This window comes from Rhagoletis pomonella, unplaced genomic scaffold (genome assembly GCF_013731165.1).
Source record: "Rhagoletis pomonella isolate Grant_MI unplaced genomic scaffold, Rhpom_1.0 Rhpom_scaffold_00308, whole genome shotgun sequence".
NCBI classification, from domain to species: domain Eukaryota; kingdom Metazoa; phylum Arthropoda; class Insecta; order Diptera; family Tephritidae; genus Rhagoletis; species Rhagoletis pomonella.
This window is the reverse complement of record NW_023458862.1, coordinates 1-19,370: the sequence shown is the minus strand read 5'-3', so window position 1 is coordinate 19,370 and position 19,370 is coordinate 1. Positions and strand designations below refer to the sequence as shown.

General features: G+C 37.2%; 2 protein-coding genes across 3 annotated transcripts; one reads left to right on the top strand and one right to left on the bottom strand.

The window, feature by feature from the left end:
• The first annotated feature begins 2,174 nt into the window (after positions 1–2,174).
• LOC118750581 (adenosine deaminase 2-like) lies at positions 2,175–8,794 on the top strand. Its single transcript, XM_036485318.1, has 8 exons — positions 2,175–2,364; positions 5,277–5,401; positions 5,459–5,819; positions 5,894–6,063; positions 6,155–6,336; positions 6,403–6,539; positions 8,150–8,507; positions 8,583–8,794. Exons 1-8 carry the CDS (start codon positions 2,292–2,294, stop codon positions 8,680–8,682), a joined length of 1,506 nt encoding a protein of 501 aa, XP_036341211.1. The 5' UTR covers positions 2,175–2,291; the 3' UTR covers positions 8,683–8,794.
• Positions 8,700–15,850, bottom strand: LOC118750580 (carotenoid isomerooxygenase-like). Of its 2 annotated transcripts, none has more exons than XM_036485316.1 (7): positions 12,055–12,459; positions 10,753–11,153; positions 10,537–10,644; positions 10,197–10,450; positions 9,354–10,109; positions 9,232–9,293; positions 8,700–9,143 (listed from the first exon to the last, which is right to left on the bottom strand). In XM_036485316.1, exons 1-7 carry the CDS (start codon positions 12,124–12,126, stop codon positions 8,868–8,870), a joined length of 1,929 nt encoding a protein of 642 aa, XP_036341209.1. In that variant the 5' UTR covers positions 12,127–12,459; the 3' UTR covers positions 8,700–8,867. The 2 variants fall into 2 exon arrangements, with proteins under 2 accessions (XP_036341209.1, XP_036341210.1); XM_036485317.1 differs by lacking the exon at positions 12,055–12,459 and adding an exon at positions 15,634–15,850 and having other exon boundaries at positions 8,868–9,143.
• Positions 15,851–19,370: the final 3,520 nt, after the last annotated feature.

Below are 19,370 nucleotides of genomic sequence, written 5' to 3'. Positions count from 1 at the left end.
TATTACATAAGTTTCAACCCCCAGGTTATGAATAGACTAGACTATCTCCTTTGGAGTGACATTGTTGAAGGCTCTCTTAATATCGAAGAAGGCCCCGACTGAATAATCTTTATGCGTGAAGGCTTCATCTAACCACTTTACCAATGTGTGCAGGGAGGTATCCGCCGACCTTTTATTGCAATAATCATATTGAGCTCTTGGAATCGCGTTTCTTATGTTCAGTCTCTCAATCGTTTTTAGCAAAATCGAAGACAGACCGATAGGCCTAAAAAGAAGTAATTTTGTCGGCCAGTGTATAGTAAATATATTTTTATACTTATTTCGTATCTATGGTCAAGTTTTGTTACAGGTTAAACTGGAACCCAGATATCATATTTAAGGCCTGAATTAAAAGTTAGTCGGTTGATGTCAGATAATTTTTTAGACGATAATTCACATTGTGCGTAATCTTCCCGTGGGTATCTAAATATCTTGATTCCAGCGAATTATGTAACGATCTCGACTCCAACGCCATCTGTCGGAAACCCATTTGTATGCATTTACCATAGATCTTCACACCAAATTTCAAAGAAATGTGACTTCTGGTTCCGAAGTTATAGCTTATTAAAAAGTTCACGCCTATAGGATGTGTCCTCTTATATGTATTCCCTGCATCACCATCGGTCATTCTTTTGAAAATAAATTTCAATGTACAAACACGACTTTTGTACAGTTATTATAGTAAAAGTAAAGATATCGATGAAATTAGAAACGTATACTGGGGTGCGACTGGCACCTCGTGGCGCTAGAGTCGAGTTAATCAGAAAAACTCTATTTATAGTACGGTTTAGATGAAATTAAAATATACTGCGAAAAAGTCGATGAAAGTTGAGGAAAAATTCAACTTCATCGTAACTGCGACTGCGGGTAATTTTTTTTTTTTAATTCATCAAAGCTGTATTTTTAGCTTTGAAAGTCTGCTGCCAGTAGTATATGGAAAAGAAATAAGCTACCCAGACGGAATCGCGGGCATCGTTAGTGTATATATAAAATTGTTAGCCATTTATGTCGTGTATTTTTCGCAGTGTAGCGAATATTAAATTGAACGTGTATTTATCCACGTTACACTTATGTACATACATAGTTTTTGTTTACAAACATTATACCAAAATACTAAAAATAGGAAGCTCTCCTAAGCACACCAACTAAATAAATGCATACATATACATACATATGCAAATATATTGACATAGAAATAAAAGCTATTTGTGCAACAACAACAATAACATGGCAACCAATAAAATGTTAAAAGTGACTGACTACAAATTGCTCGGCTGAACTTGACTTCACAATTACATTACGAAATTTGATAACAAGTAATCGACGAGCAGAGAAGAACGTGCCTCCCCATAGATTGCATGTGGTGGGTGGGCAGTATCTACTCCCACACCGCTATCATAACATCATTAGTGGGCATAAAAACGCAAAATGTTATAGTAGGTATACCTACACATACACACATACACACATACATACATACCTAGTGACCATTCATCGTTAGCGTAGTCATTCAGCGAAATTTCATTCATTCATTCATTGCCTCCTTTACTGGGTGACGGTCAATGGGCGATACATACTTACATATGCTCGGTGTATGTATGTATGTATGTACATATGTATGTATTTTGATGCGAGTATAGCATTAAAGCTATTTAAATAACTGATCCGCGTGGCTTTCAACACAGCTCAGCTGATGATACTTTCAGTACAGTACATATTGTTGTCAATCTTTGTTCTTGTTCTTGTTTTTGTTCTTGTTGTTGACACTGAACTGAAACTTAAATTGCAATGCTGGCTTTTGCATACTTTTTATAGGCAACGATTTATGTAAACGATAACAACAACTACGATGTGTGTGGGTGGATGGCGAAAGTATGTTCATATGTATGTACATATGTAGGTAAGTTTGTATATATGTATGTATGTACGCCCTAAGTAAATGAAACCTACTTTTACTCTTGAATTGTCAATCTCGGATTATCCACACAGCCACAGCTGGAGAGGGTGGACTGCAAAGCCGGATTAGCGCAAATATTCGCATTGTTGGGCATATTTTGTAAGCAATTTGCACTATCTGCTTCAGTTGCATTTGTGAAACGGTACGGAACGGTTAGGAAAGTCAACAGCGGTCGTTGGGCCAGTGGGTTTGAAGGATATACACTAAAGGATACATTTAATAGAACTTAAAAAAAAATAAAAATATTAACAACTGAAGCTGCTGACATTTAAATAAAAAAAAAGAGTTATATGAAATGCGCAAAATATCGGTTTTATGGCTTACAATTAGCTTATCCGTACTTTTTGTCATCGAATGTGCCGAAATATGTAAGAGAAAATTGCTTAAAAATGATAAAACAATGAAAAATAAATGCATGGTGTAGGGTGGTCCTTAAAATATAAACATCATGGGGAACACCTTTTATTTTTACTTACCTACAAATTAAAGGCCTCCACGAAAATTCGAGAATTGAAAAAATTTTATATTATTTTCAATCGAAAAAATTCGACAACATTTTTTTTGACCATTTGACCAGCTATAACTCAGTTAGTTTGTGAATTTATACGAATATGTTTCAATAATATTACAAGTTTACCAGATATCAAGCCAAAATCTAGTGAAATTAAAAAAATTATATTAATTTTTTCAGACCGTTATAGAAACCGCTAAATTTTTAGGAATTGCATTATCTTACAACTTGGTCACTGCGATCATGAAAAATAATGTTTATGAAATTGAAAAATTGCGATGACCATGAGTGTCTAAATGGAATTATTTTAAAATTTATGTAAAGTGCATGCAGAGAGGCAGAGATACTCATGGACATACATACATACATACATATGCACAACTTGCTTACATATGACATATATAAATATGTACACAAACAAATGATTACCCTGATTGGAAAATCTCCAGTTCTTAACTGGTGTGCGATAAATCTCTTTTGCATGCAAACAACTGGCAAATTTCACATGGCGATGTCCTAGGAAATGTAAATTGCCCGCTGCTGCACTTCGTTCTCGATAATTCCGAACCAGTTCTAAATTCGTCACCTTCGATATAGATTTCTAATGAAAAAATTGAAATAAAATAGTTTTTTTTTTAAAGTACCACATTTCGCGGATTTTGAACTTGTGAAGATCTAGTTACTATCGGACTGGTTCATTTTTGCCGATAAAGATCTAATATGGAACTAGAAATTTGATGCGCTAGTTCGCGATTTCTCTGCAGGGTATGAATATACAAAAACTGAAAGTGAAAATTTCTCTATGCAATCGCAAAATTAAATTGCACACATTTGCAATGCACACACACATTTATGGATTTACTAGCTTTTGAACGCAGTACCGCCCGCGTTAAGTTCAGTTTAACGTTATGATTTCAAATGTAACAAAAAATAAAATAAATTTTATTATCGAAAGTATTAAAAATATGTATTTTTTTTAAGTGTCGAATTTCTAGTAAATTGGCCATTTCAGCTAAAAAAAAACTTTCATTTCGTAGCTAGCTATTACGCATACCATATAGTTAGTTAGTTAGTCAGTTCTTAGGTGTAACAGAACAAGAGACACCCATCTGAAAGTTCTTTTGTTTCTGTTAAAGGGAGTACCCCTAACCCAGTGTTGCCAAGATACCTTCGGCTTGCCTAATGAAGCCTGAGCGGCCCTTTGTGGGCGAATTCTTTACATGTAAACAAAACAAAGGGTTCGACCATTGAAGCTTTGAAATGGATCAATCTTAATCTGAACCAAGGCGTACAGTAACATAGAATATGCTCTGAAGTTTCATCATCTTTAAGGCAGAACCGGCATTCCCACACTGCGGTCATACCTATTCGGTGCAAGTGGAATCGCAATCGGTTGTGACCGGGTACCCAGAAAGTAAACTGATGTCATTTATATTTTCTAAAATAATGTACTTTTAGTGGAAAGAATGTTTTGCAGCCATACTGTAATATTTCATTAAGTAACCTATTATATTTAATTCGACTTTTAGACATGGTTGAGAGAGAGATGGTTGGACTCTTTGACTTAACAACATTTTGTAATGTTTTATTTTATTTATTGATCAAATTTAGTTTGGCTTTTTAACGTGTAGTCTTTCCATCGCAGTGGCGGCCTCCCTCTTCCTCTGCTGCCACCAGCGGGTTACAAGTTGAATACTTTCAGGGCTGGAGCGTCGGAGCTGCACTATGCAATTCTACTTATTACATATAACTGTCAACTGTGCCGTGGTGGCCAGGGCGCGAATACGCTAACTGTTTGTTTGATGACAGGAGATAGGTTACCAGGTGAGAACCAACCTGCGAGGTTGATAAAGTTGACTATGTTGTGGAGACTTATATCAGATAGTTCTCGTAACGATGTAAACTCATATGCTCCTAGTATGGTATTTCTGCTCCTCATCTACAAAGAAGGTGCTCCCGCTCGTCGTCGTCTCTGCGGCTTCTAGAGAAGTCGTCATAGGCCACATAAGTTCGGATATACGACAGTCTGTCACAGTACGCCACCTCTGATCCAATTTCTGAAGATTGTAAAGAAAGGTGTCTCTATATAAGGTTCAAATTGGGGGTGAGATCCGATCCTCGGTCGATGCTCGGTCAGGAATAAGCTGGGTGTATGGCTCCAATATACTTTGTTAACTGGATAGTCATGGGTTTTTTTATCCATTCAGCTTTGGTTATTCCTGGCCGTATGAATTATGTTTTCTCTGGGTCAGCGCAACGGCATAGCTCTGCTAACAGCTACTGAGAGGAGATACTTCGTCTTCTCTTTGAATCGCTATGCTCTCATATCCAACTTGGAAAATGCGGAACAGACTTAGCGGTTTATTTTTGCCGATGATGGCAATGTAAACCTGTTACCTGTAAACAAAATTGTTATTGAACCGTTCAGTTCTGCAGATCTTATTATCTTCTCCAACATCAGATTAAAGAAATCACACGAAGAGAGTCACCCTGTCTGTAAAGTTCACTTCACACGGAAACTAAAGCGTCGTAGACACGTAAAATAGCCATGCCGAATTTTTCTTTTTTTCCCAAAGAGATCAGTTGAAAAAGCGCAAGATTTAATTGGTTTTCGAGGGACAACAAACACCACAATGATATTCTTCAAAATATTTAAAAGTTACCAGTATTCATTCAGCAGCCCATAGAACAGCTGTGGCTTTTGCCGATCGTTCATTAGTCCTTGATTAAAATGAAATATTCCAATTTTTTGTCTCATTTTGCAAACAGCATATGACACACTCCGCAACAAAATCATAGATGCTGAACGCTCCGCTGCAGTTGGTGGCAATATTTGGCTAACATCGGCGGAGGACAAGGCGAACAGCATATTAATGAACGCCAAGCGAGCAGAGGTGAGCGCAATAATGTTATGAAGGCAATTAAAATTAACATTTCAAAATCGTCTACAGTTAGCTGAAGGCTTCAAGACACCCGAGAAATTCCCACCGGCAATGCATTTCTTTCAAGGCAAACAGTATTTACGTCAGAGCGAAGTATTTCGCATCATACAAAAGTTACCCAAGGGGGCGCTGTTGCATGGCCACAATACCGGCATGGTCAGTTCTCGTTGGATTATCAGCAATTTAACTACCCTCTATAATCTGTATACCTGCCGTGATCTGAGTGGATTGCTTATATTCACCTATGAGCAGAGCAAGTGCCACAGTGAAGTGCAAAATGTTTGTTTGGAACGCATCAATGCTGAGGATCGGCGACTTTACGAGCGACAATTGGAGAAACACATTAATATGTACACGGTGCATCCGGAATGTAGGTGGAAATAGCGAAAATGAAGATACATTTACACAAAGTTTTAAGTTAATTATTATTTTCAATATTTGCAGCCATGATTACGGATAAACGCAAAATTTGGCAACGCTTCCAAAGTATATTTAAGAGTGTAGAGAATTTTTACAATTATCAGCCGACATTTTGCAACTATCACAAACGATTGCTGGAAGAATTATGTGAGGATAATATATTCTATGCAGAACTGAGAACGCCACTGACACCGGTATGTTCTAGCATTTGCCGTTTGAGAGATGAGTTAAAGCTTTTAATATTGTTGCCCATTTGCACTTTTGATCCAAAAAAAATATTGCTAGCTCTATGGCGATAACAATCGCACATTCAATGCACTTGCAGTTGCCAGTGAAATGGAGGCAATCGTTGAGGGCTTCAAGGCGCGTCACCCCGATTTTGTGGGACTCAAGGTAATCTATACAAAGCCCAACGAGGCATCTGTGGATGAAATGGCACAACACTTAATAACTTTTAAGCAACTGCAGTGAGTAAATACAGACTCCTTTCGAAATACTGATTAATATTTATACGGTAAACTTTTTGTTTGCAGTGATGCCAAGCCAAATTTTATTATTGGCTTTGATTTGCTTGGGCAGGAAGATGCCGGCGATCCGCTGCACAAATTCGTCAATGAATTAACAGATATGCCATCAACTGCCAACTTTTTCTTTCACGCGGGCGAGACTAGTAAGTTTGTGCATAGACTATATTTCAATAGGGATACTCGTATACTAAAGATGGGCACGGAAAATCGGTGCCCGCAGAACCCACGGTCCCAGTTTTAAAATGCCCGGATGGGCGGTATCGGCAAAGCCTTTAAAAGTTTGCTGTCGGGAAGGGAGCAAATCCTTTGCCGGCACTCCCAATAAAAGTCGGAACATCCAAATATTAAAAAAATGTACTAAAATGTTCGAGAAAAAAAATTATTCAAGTATATTATATAAAAGCAATTTGAAGGTCATGCGAATTTTATTTAGTGGAACCCACGAGAACAGACCTGAGAGACGACAAGATGGGTGGGTTCAGAACATAAAAATTCTATATCGGCATGGACGGAATCGGAATTGAATATTAGTGACTCGCCCCATCTCTAATTCCAACATCAAGTTGGATGCTGCTTTATAAAAAGATTACAATATTTTCCGTTCATGTGTATGAAAAGAACTCTCTTAATGAAGCAGGAGTTGTTAGCCCTTCTGTATGGCGCACAGTGCAAAAAAATCATTTTGCGTAAAAAAATCTACCAACCCCTAAATCTTCCGGACAGGACAAACCTACACGTTGCTGTGTGTGGTATGTATAAGAGAAAGATCAAGATCTTCTGTAACTAAACAAATAATTCTTAAACAAAAAACAAACCCGACTTCAATTCTCATATAAAAATCTAAGAGTACCGTTAATTTCTTCATGATCCAATGATCGGATCTTAACCAAATTAGAATGGCACCAACCCTGAGCTACCACCTTCCCTTTGAAAAATCGGTTAACATGGTGCAAAGCTATGCGGTAACGTACGAAAATAATAATAATCCAACAAATTGATAACCTCTTCCTTTTTTTAAGTCGGTTAAAAATAGATAACTATCGTTACGGAGTCTTCCCTGAACGCACTCTACAGGTCACTCATCATGTCAATGCTGGTATATGATGAAAAAGTATCGAAAATGACAACGTCCTATGAGATGGCCCTTGCAGTATTCGAGAGAAAGATTTTACGGAAGATTTCGAGGCTTTTACGCGTGTGTTGGGTCGTAACGTACGAATGTAGGCAAAGGAAAGACCAGGTGGAGAAAGATTTGGCATTCCCCATATGTATACGAAGACAAACAGTATGGGACTCGTGCTTATGTAGAAGCGGTCTTAATGAAAACGAGCTTGAAGCTGTTGCAAGACGCAATAATTTTTGGATGCAGGATTTTTGAATGATCTAAACGAAGCGGCAAGCACACGGCAACAGCTCAAGTTTGTTGACTTTAAGAATTGGTTTTATAGAAGACTCGGGGCTGTCGATCCTTGTGGTATTGCAAAGGGCTACATTGTTGGAGGGGGTTTGCTGGTAGTACTACCAGTAACCAGATAAACCTAATAGAAACTAAGGACATCTACGGCAAGAATCATAATAAAAATATCGATAAGGCAAGTAACAGCCACGCTGCTAATGCCGATAACGAAAGCGATGATATTCGGTGTTCTGTTTGATTTTACCATAACTTCGTATATTTTATTTTATCAATTATCACTTTCTTCCTTTGCAGAAATTCTCACAATAATTATTAAACATTTCCTTTTCCATTTAGATTGGTTTGGCAAAACCGATTGGAATCTCATAGACGCACTACTGCTCAACACTAAACGCATTGGCCATGGTTATGCACTGCCAAAGCACCCAAACATTTGGTCAACCGTCAAGAAACGTAACATTGCCATCGAAGTTAGTCCGATTTCGAATCAGGTAATGGGTCTTGTGTGGGATTTGCGCAACCACCCGGCCACATTTCTTATAGCCGAAAACTTTCCGATTGTCATAACGGCCGATTACCCGGGCATGTGGAATTCAAAAGGTTTGAGCTACGATTTCTACTACACCTTCATGGCGCTGGCGCCAGCTGAGGCGGATTTGCGGTTTCTCAAACAGCTCGCTTTGAATTCAATAAAGTATGCACTCGTATGGGACTAAATAATTCACTAAAATGAAATGATATACGTTTTTATCTTCTTTATACTAAATAGGTATGCCATCTTAACGTCTGAGGAGCGTCGCAAAATTAATCGCGTCTTCCAGAAGAAATGGGAAGAATTCATTTATAATGTGATTAACTTGAAATTTTAAATTAATATTTATTAACTAAGTAGATAAGTTATATTTATCAAAGCAGTATTTTATTTATAACTACATATATAATTAAGACGCGTATTGGTTTAATAAAAACTCTAATAATTTCACTTAAACGGAATGCCTAGCCAAAATAGCTTGATCTCCGTACCATTGTGAATAACTTTCATTGTTTGGGTAATTTACACCACACCGGGCGCAAACCAGCCGTGCAGGCATTTTGGCACTGGCCCACTGGTATGAAATTCGCAGCGTCCCAGCTCAGTCCATGTTTTGGCGCACAACACCAGCAGTCCCACGGAGTTCTCATTCAAGCCACCCCAAACCATAGAGGCCAACACCACACCATCATCTTCGTCTTGGGCATCTGGCGCGGCCACAAATACCGGCTCGCTGGGGTAACAATTCGGTTCGCACCACTTTTCTATGGTTTTCGCTTCCACATCGACTTTGACGAGCTGTGCAGATACGGAAATATAAAAGTACATACAAGTATATGTAAGCTCTGAATGTAGAGACACGGAAACTATGAAATGAAATACTTACAGTTCCTGGATTTTCAGCATCCACATCTGAACTAATTGCATAAAAGTAGCGATATTTTTTACCTAAAAAATCAATTCAAATAAGCAATGAAACCCACACAGGCACGAAACCATTAAACCTACCCAAAAACTTGTCGTAGTGTAAACGCGGTGTCTCGCAACCCCAATCGCAAAGCAACTCTGGTCGCACAAGTATGCTTCGATTACTCAGCTGATACGCCTCTGCCGTGCTATACTCTAATGTGACTAAATTGATCATTGTTTCACCGTCGACTCTCTCTTTCGCCTGCTCTCTTTCGTCAGCACCAACGCTGTACTCTAGCATCTCCTCTTCCTCCAGTTTTTTAAGAGCCATTTTTGTTACATCCTCGTAATTCGACTCGGAGTGCTTCATCTTCGGTGGCGGCTGCAGGCGCGTACTTATGCCCGAAAGCGAGAAAGATTTCGCCACACGCCGCTGATTGGTTGGCCGCTCTTTGAACACCGTCACATCGGCATTCTCGGCGCCCAAGGGCAGCACAAACCGCAATGGGCGTCCACGAAAATGTGACGCATAGTTCGGATTCGATTGCATATTCACAATGGACTCTAAGTACATGCAATTGATCATTTCCGGATCCTTATAGCAGCATATGTCGATCACTACGTGGTTGTCTTCCTCAAACTGATTGATGATGTGTAGATAGAAGAAAGCTTCCGATTGAAAAGTGTAGCGTACTTTACCAGTTTTGCGATCCATTAAATGGAACAGCGTTGGCTTATCCTCGAACCATTTCAGACACGAGGCGAGTTGCTCATTGGATACAGTGGCTTTGACGAATTCCGTCAACGAAACGGACAGTGGCTGCTCAACGATAACAAAGTAATGCTCCGTAATGCCTGTGAAATTAGAATTTGTTGGCAAGTGTCAACTACTTAGTATATATGTATGTAAATTATATCATTTTATGCGCATGCGCCACCCACCGAATGTGTGCATATAACCAGGATGCAGCTTCCAACGACAAGAAATCGCACCCACGATATGAGCATCCTCAAACATTTGCTCGCCATGTGGAAAGCAAATAATATTATAGGCAGGTCCTGATTTGGTGGCGGCCATGCCGAGATTATACACCGTGCCATTGGGCAGCACATGCGGATGTGAGGTGTGGTTTACCACACCCGCATAATCAGTCACGCAGATGCGGCCCTCGGTGGCGAGTGTGCGCGGATTGATTCTGTACAAGTGGAGTAACATTGAGAAAGTTCAAAAGGGCTTCGACTGGTTAAAAATACATATAAATAAATTTAAAAGGCAAAGTACCTGTGTATCATGGGCGTTTCTGCAAATGTATAGTACTCATCGCCGAATGGATAAATGGATATCATGGAGTTGTCGGAACCGCTGTCAGGTCGAAATATTGCAGATACTCTAGGAAGTGAAAAGATTTTCAGTATGCAATAACAGATCAACATATTTGGTCTAAAGCTAAGTATATATGTAAAACATCTGCCCAATGCGTCTGCCGCCTTAACTTACCTATCGAATATCGAGTGACATGGATCCGGTACCGACGCTGTACCAAATTCTGTCACAACTATCCGCTGCGCAGCTCGATTCTTCTTCAATGTTTCAGTCTGAACAAAACGATTCTGATATGTGACCCGGCCATTTTTTATAGCAAAGCGGTGCACCAAAGCTGAGCAATCGAACAGATGTTGGAATGTCATTTCGCCCACCTTCCAATTTCCAGGACCATTGCGCAGCAAACTGCCATTCAACCATGTGGGAATGTGACCGCTAATGTGGCCTTCGATGGGTTCCACAATCTCTTCTTCGCACGAACGCAGCCAGACATCTGAGGCGCAATTGGGGTAACAACGTCCGCCGCCATCAATTCGCACCGATTCGGGATCATGTGTTTTGGGGTTGTATTTTATCTGAGGAATGGCATAGATGTCGTACATTATATATTTTTTTCTGTTAAAATATTTTCGATCTTATGGCGAGGTGATTAACTAATCTAAATAAGGGTTTTCCATAGGTTTCTGGGGATGATCAACTCCTACTATGTATCAGGATCAACCTTAACAATTTAACAATTCTTCGAGAAGTCAAAGATAATCGCAACTGTACCAGCAATCCTTTTCACAGCTAAGCTTGGCAAACCTGAATTAAGAATTCCAAGCAAAAGCTGCTGAAAAGAGAAATATCTTATAACGCGCCTAAATGCCCGCCCTTGAAGACGGCTGGATATCAAAGCAATTTCTGTACGATTACCGGTGTGTGGCCAGACAAAGAATAATAAATACACTCCAAATTGTCTATACCTGTGACAAATCGACCATGCAGGCGTAAAACTCATCATGGAAATACAAAGGACCGCAGCTACTAGCTGAGCAATGAGAAAGGAGTTTTTAGTCCAATTTTTCGGTTTTTACAGTTCAAAAGAGTTAAGAAAAATTAACTCAAACTAATATATATGTATATTCTACTACTAACTATATATTTAAGAAGAACAGGTTATTTTCAATACTTTTTCGTCCTTCTGCATGAAAAAATTTACCTATGTTGTTAGTCTACATTGCACTGCATTTTTTTCAATAATTGTTTGCATTAATTATGTATTTGAAATTTCAAAGTCCTTAAAGAAATCCCGACGTCAGAGAGAAATCCTAAAAACGCAAAAAAATCTACAATAACTTTCTACATCCACATTTCTTATATACCATGATAATGAACTTTAATCAGTGGCGGATCCAGCGGGGGGGTTTTGGGGGGTTTTGGATCCGCCACTGACTTTAATATATCGACTCTTATTATTGCTGAACATCTTAGCACCTTTGGCAGAAACCACGCCTGTATACGCAGATAAATATACCTCACTAGGCAAAGAATCTCAAATAAATACATTTATGTAGATATTTCACTTCACAAACGCAATTGTACGAAAATTTGGCAACAGTAAACAAAAAAAAGCACACAAACAAAAGACAACTGTTCATGCCAGTGGCAAATGAGGCACTGCCGCCACCACCCAGCCGCGATTTGGCCACTGTAATTTGGTATGGCTTCAGTTTACATATGAAATCTAAGTAAAGCCGGATTATTTGCACTTGAATATATTTGAATGTAAGCATTTGAACGACTTAAGCCACGGCTAATATGCATTGTTTTTGAATTCCTTAAGCTTTCACGGCAACAGATATGCATTAACTAAACCAAAAATATTTACTTAGCTGCCTAAGGCTGGTATTTATTAGCCGATAGTCGTCGTACATTCATATACATATGTATGTATGTATGTATTTGGGAAAATTATTTGCGACTTTGTTCTCAAGTACACGTGGCGTGGTAGAGCCAAAAAGCTTTCTGCTGGCGCGTCGCCGTAGTTGAGAGCATTGCCACAAGTTTGATTTCAAGGGCATTGCATTTTTGCTCAGCCGGCAAGGATACGCTTTTTCACATGCCAAGCAAATATGTAAGTAAATATGTATATTCCAAGCACAACAAACGCTTGTGCACATGTATGCATCTAAAAAAGTAAACTGTTTTTGCAGGATTACATATATGCGGCGTTGGTGGTGTGGTACTCGTGTTCTCTTCGAGTGTATTGGTCGTCCTTGCTCTTGACACTGTACCAACATGACACTCAAAAGCGAAATGCGAGGCTTTTGCATACATAAATATCTACATGCATACATGGATGTATACGTATTTACTTATGTACATATGTACATTCATTCGTGTATGTGCATACCCTGCGTAAAAAGATTATCAATTGGTAAAACATAATCAACTTGTAGTCAGTTTTTTTTGCGGGGTTTCGATAAATAGCGCACTTTTAAATAGCTATGACAAAGTAACTTACTACTTTTAACTCGAAGCCATAATTTACAGTCATATCAGTGAAAGCTCTCATAGACGGATGCTCTAATAAGCGGGTATCTCCTAAAAGCGAACACATTCTTGGTTTTTACCAAGCTTTTATCATTTCAGAATCTTGTTTGTCCAGACATAAGAGCCTGTCAGACGTGACAATGCAATATATTTCGAAAATTGACAGCCTGAGAAATTTCAGAAGGCAGATACATGAGCAGTCACACCTTGCATGTATTGTATGTAAAGTGTCTGTCAAATGAGGTTTTTTTATTTTCGAAAAGCGAATTGCAGGTTGCAGCTTTTATTTGTGAAACTTATCTCCAAAATGTGACAGAAAGGTCTTTCTGGCTATTCACACATCGAAATGAAATTTCTCTTTCTCAATTTGACAGCGAATCGGGGAAAGAAAAGTTGAAAATATTACCACGTCTGACACGCTCTATAGAATATGCAAAAACTAGTCTAGACATCAAACTCGTCGGCAGATATCGTAGCAAAGAACCTAGAAGTTGTGTTTTTGTATTCTCCAGAAAAAATATATTCAGTAACTTGCCAGTAACCAAATTTCGGAGAGTAAGCCAATACTGCTACTCCCAATGAGAGTAATATGCAAGAAAGTGCGAAAATGCAAAACCAGCAAGATGTTGCAAACAGCTGATTAATTTGTTATTTTCTGACGCAATTTTAATTTAATTGATACGATAAATAAAATATTGCAATATAGGTTCCAAACTGAAGAGGTTTAGGCAAGTTTACTGCGGAAAATATTTTTGAGGAGGGTTGCCAACTGTTTGAAAAATTATATTTAATTAAATTGTTAAATAAAATGAAATATTACAATACGAGTATCCAACAACACAAAAATACTTTCAAGGAGCAGTGAAGCAGGCCGGGTATTAGCTAGTCTTTAGTGATAATAATAGAATGGCGCTTACACATATATATGTTAGTGTATGGCCGAGATTGGACAAGTATGAGGTGAATAAAAGTTCACTAGCTCGTGAGGCTAGTAAAATGTTTGACAAATTTATAGAAAATTTTGACAATCTCAAATATTGTTGATGTGTATAAATTTTCTGCCGCAAAACTAAGCGAAAACAATAAAAAGGAAATCGAGTTTCTACTACACTATATTAAATATTTCGAGTAAATACATTTCTTTAATGTTTCAAAAGCTTAAGTTGATGAATTGCAATCAATGATGGTAGATGTCTTCAAAAAAAATATTCATTTCACTTTTATTTATGATATTTGTGTCCGCATAAATCTGCAGTTGTCAAAAATTTACTGCTGTCAAAAAAGATTTAATTTCACACAGCAGATTGGCAAAACTGTCTCACCATAGTAAAAATATAATTCACCAGCTTTACGCACAGAACTTTGTTAACGATTCACACACGCCCAAAAATTTTAATTTATTCGTTCAAATCGGAAATTTCGAAAAAAACTGTAATTTGTACTCGTTGAGCTTGGCTAAAACACTGTTATTTTCTGTTAAAAGCAGTGATGTAAATTTTCGGACATAACATGATCAGTAAACAAGTAATTTATATATATATATATATATATATCATGATCCACTGATCGGATTTTAACCAGATTGGTATAGGACCACCTCTGAGACACTACCTTTCCGATGCAGAATTATCGAAATCGGTTGACGGCATTTCCAATGAAAAAATCTTTTTCCGCTATTTTTTTACAATTAAATATACGCAAGAAATAAAATCAATAACTTGTAGCCCATTGAATTTTCGTAAAATGAGGAGCAAGTTTAAAAGTGAAAATTTCTTAAAACAGTTTGCAGTTAGCAAAAAAAATGCTAGAATATTTATTTCTTCAAGAATATTTACAGCAAAAACAAGTACTTTTTCAACCAACAGAAATAATGAAAAAATATTTTTTGTGATTCTTCTTGAGAGTTTAATGCGAAAAAAATCATTTTTCCCGAACGGGTTCACTTTTCACTTTTAATAGTTTCCATGGTTTTAATATGGGCGGATGAAAAATTTTCGGTTGAATTTTTTTTTCAGGCGAAAATCAGGATACTGCAGATTTTTCTTACTTTTTTGCGACCAACAAGGAAATTTTCATATGGGATCAAACAAAATACTCGTTTTATTTAACGCAGTCTCATATATGTATGTATGTATGTACATACAAAGTATATTTACTTGATTCTTGAATAAATTTAAAATTTGAGAGAAATATTTCACTCAAGCCATAACAATACAAATTGTTCCTTTTCTTTGCATCCCAAAAAGTTTCATTACGCCTTATTTTACTTGCATTCGCAACTCCTTTTTTTCTTGAAATATAATCCTCAGAAACTTCAGTATGATTTTCTTTTCAGATTTCTGAAAAATTACATTTTGATCGCAGACTTTTTGAATCATTATCGTTCGCAACAAAAATTTTCTATTTCAAGGTTTCTAAATTTAATGCAAAAGTTTTCCAAAAAAAAATTTACAGTACAACTCAAAAATTGCATAAACTGATGAAATAAAAATTCAAAATTAAGCAAAAATTTTAACAAACCGCAAAAAAATCTCGTATAAAAGTCCTTATAACGCCTTCGGCCATAATCGTTAGTTGGATTTCGATTATCGTAGCGCGACTTTGAAAACAAAAAACAATTTACAACAAAAAAATCAAGGATAATTATGTAGTATAACTGCTGCCACGACAGGAAAAATTCACAACTTTGCCAGCAGGTAATTCAATTCCTAGACGAAGCGTTGCGCTCGAAATAAAAATGACAACTAATAGAAATGTAAATACTTTCCGCCACAAATGGTCATAAATATCAGACAGCGTAGCAGAGAAGCCGGTCAGCGGCAAGTGTAAATTATAAAATCAGGTGTATGTACGTGTATGTTTGGCAAAATATAATACCTTAAGTAGTCAATATGTGCATAGGACATACAACCGCACAGAAACCAAAGCAAAAACGTAAGCAGCTGGCGCAACAGCCCACCACCACTGGCTTTGTTGCGGTGCCGCACCACTGAGTACTTCGTAATTTATGAATGGTGCGGCTAAATGGTGAATGCCCGCATTAATTCCGAAATTTGAAACCACTCAGATGTGTTCGTATGCTGCAATTTGTCGCAATCAAAGCAGGAAGAACATTGACCGGCAAATGTTTGTCTTGTCACCAAACCAAGGCTATTCGTGATACTCGTAGGTTCAATTTATTTATTTTTTTTTTTTTTGAGGAAATCAAATGTGATTTTTATTCAAAAAGCAAAGTATTTCACTGAAAGTGAAATTAATTTCGATAACTTCTTGTTGAGATAGTTAAATCTATTCAAAACATTTCTGTCTGAGTTGGAAGGTGCAGCTACATATGTGCGAATACATATGTATGTATGTTTGTGTATGATATATTAAAAAATTTAAGAAAGAAACTTAAGAGGCTTCATAGCATTTATGTATGTACATATGTGCACGTAGCGAAAGATATGTACATATATTTGTAGATATGTATTTTATACACCAACTAAAAAATGATAGCAACTTAGTATGTATTTACCCTTGCACGTACATATGTACATATGTAGGTAGGGTTTTTTCCAAATATGCGAGGGGAAAGGTAAGGGAGAATGACGACACCTATGGATTCTTGTAAGAGAAACGCTCCATGCTCACAACGAAGCTCTTCAAGCGACTGATGTCCATTCGCGAAAGCTCATCAGGAGTGTGAAAAAAATGCGACCCAAGGTGCTTACGTTTTAGGCTCGCAGCGGCAGGGCACCAGAGCAGCAGTGGTTGGAATGATTCCACCTCATCATCCTCCATGCAGCTGGTGCAGTAAGTGTCATCGATGATGTTCAGCCATATGGCATGCTTACCTATTGCGCAACGAGCAGTTAGCACTCCCACCAATAGCGTGAGATGTAACTTGCTTAGTCTCAAGAGCTCCCCAGATCTAGGGTCTACACGTGGCCAATAAGATGTTTCCACCTTGCATTCCAAAGCTGCCAGACCTCTATCCGGAAGTAATTCCTCAAGGGTTCCCTGTCTTGCCGGTCCTGCAGTTTCCAGCGATTTCGTCGTGACCTGAAACCCAAGCACAAGCTTAACATCGAAGTAATCCGATGCGGTCGATAAGGAAGTCAGGCACTCTTTCACCGTTCTTGAACGCACCGTCAAGGAGCCAAGAATCCTGTTAGCTGCTTGGTTGTCGGAATAAATATTCTCCTCTCAGTTATTTTTATAATTCCGTTCAAACATTTTTTTAATACTTTCATGTAAATTTATTAGCGTAAACTGTTTAGTCATCTGAGGCCATCTAAAAAAATTACTTTAAAAAAACTATTTTATTCATAAAAAAAAGAATTTTTGAGGTATTCTCAAATTGGTCCAGTTCACGCAAATCTTAATATTTTTCCGAAATATTTTGGCGCAACTCTTGGAATATAATAGATTTTATAGTTCCAATGAAAAAAGAAGTACCGAATATTTTTTTTGTATAGGGAGTGATGCATCCCTAGTAAAATTTAGTTTGGAGACAAACCGGTTTCGGCGTTATGGCATCTTGAGTGTAATTTTTCGTTCTCACGAACCGAAAATCATTCCACATGAATCATACTCCTATCGGAAACACCAACAACGAAAATCACAATAAATATGGGCTTCTCTAAACTGGGCTGGTATTGACTGGGGCTTCTTTTGCTTGAAAAGCATTGTAAGTGAATTTAAGAACCCATTTTATTTTCTAAATGAATTTTGTGTTGTTTATATTCCGAAACTGGTATTTTGTATTCAATTGTACGATTATTTTTTTTCCTTTAAATACTACCAACATATTTCTGAGCGGGTACCAAGCATTAAGCACCAGCGAAACGTGAAAAATGTCAAGCAAAGAAATTCTATACCTTATTCTATGTATGAAAATGAGGGTGGGTCTTAAATGTAGAAAGCAAATTTTTACATCAGATTTCCTAAGCTTAACTTGAGGCGAAGATATCACATATAAATTTTGGTCCCGATTGGAGACGGTTTAGGCGTGTCGCGCAGGGGGCAAAGTTCAGATTCCTCTATGAAGACTCAAAAAATTAAAATAATTTTTTTTTTTTTTAAATTAATTAATCCCCAAAATAGATACTTAAGATGTGTCGCACAGGGGTCAAAGTTCAGATTATCCTATGAAGACGTCCAATCGGAACTAAAATTTATATGTGATATCCTCGACTTTAGTAGTATCGATTTTGGGCATTAAATGAAAAAAAAATATTGTTTTAATTTTTTGAGTCCTTAGAGACATCTGGTCTTTGATCCCTTTGCGACACGCAATAAAAGATCCTTCATTTATTTAAGGACCACCCTAATAAATATACTCAACTAATCGGATGTTAAATACTAGGCTGTCTTTTTACCAACATGACCTTGGCACCATTCTAACGTTCTTTAGAATTATTATGTACCCGTAATTTGTTGCCTTGTGAAAGCGCGCACATTATTGTGGTTGCAATACGACACTAAGAAAATGTTAAATAAATATAAAAGCATATTATAACTAATAATATACTTATTGATTTTCATACTCTTCACTGCATGTCCATGCATTATGCATACATACATATGCACATACATATGTACATGCTTTTGCACCATGAGCAGCAATCAAGTCAACAACCGTTAAAGAGCACCAAAAAATAAAGGAAAATAAACTTGTAAGCCGGCTTCAGAATCACAGAACGAAAATAAGCCATTTGAAGAAAATGAGGTAAGTACGAATTAAGAAAAAAGAAAAATATTGTAAAAACAAAATTTATGATATTAGTGCAATCTGATCAAAGCTAAATCGTTGACAAGCTTTCCATAGAGGAAGTTAATAAGAAGCGATAATTAGCGAATTATTGATATTCAATTTTTCACAACCAATTAAATTAAATTAAAATTTTCAAACAGATGGCAACCCTCAACAAAAATATTGCATATTTACTTTTTATCTTACTTATTTTAGGTGCGTTCGTTTAAAATCTTCAGTAAAAACCAACCAACTGCCAAATTCCGGCGAAATGTCATCTGTTCTCTCACAAGAGAAAAATATCCCAAATAGTACGCGAACAGAAAATTTGCAGAAACTTGCAAGTTAAATGAACAGCTGATATAATTTTTGTTTACATTCAAAAGTGTAAAATTTAAAACGTACGAAAAGCCATCACAAAGTGTTATACTGACACAGTTTATTGATTAAACAAATAACTACTTATTTCTTAGAAGTTTAATTAGTCGCATTTTGTAATTTTTAACTTCCAAACCATCAA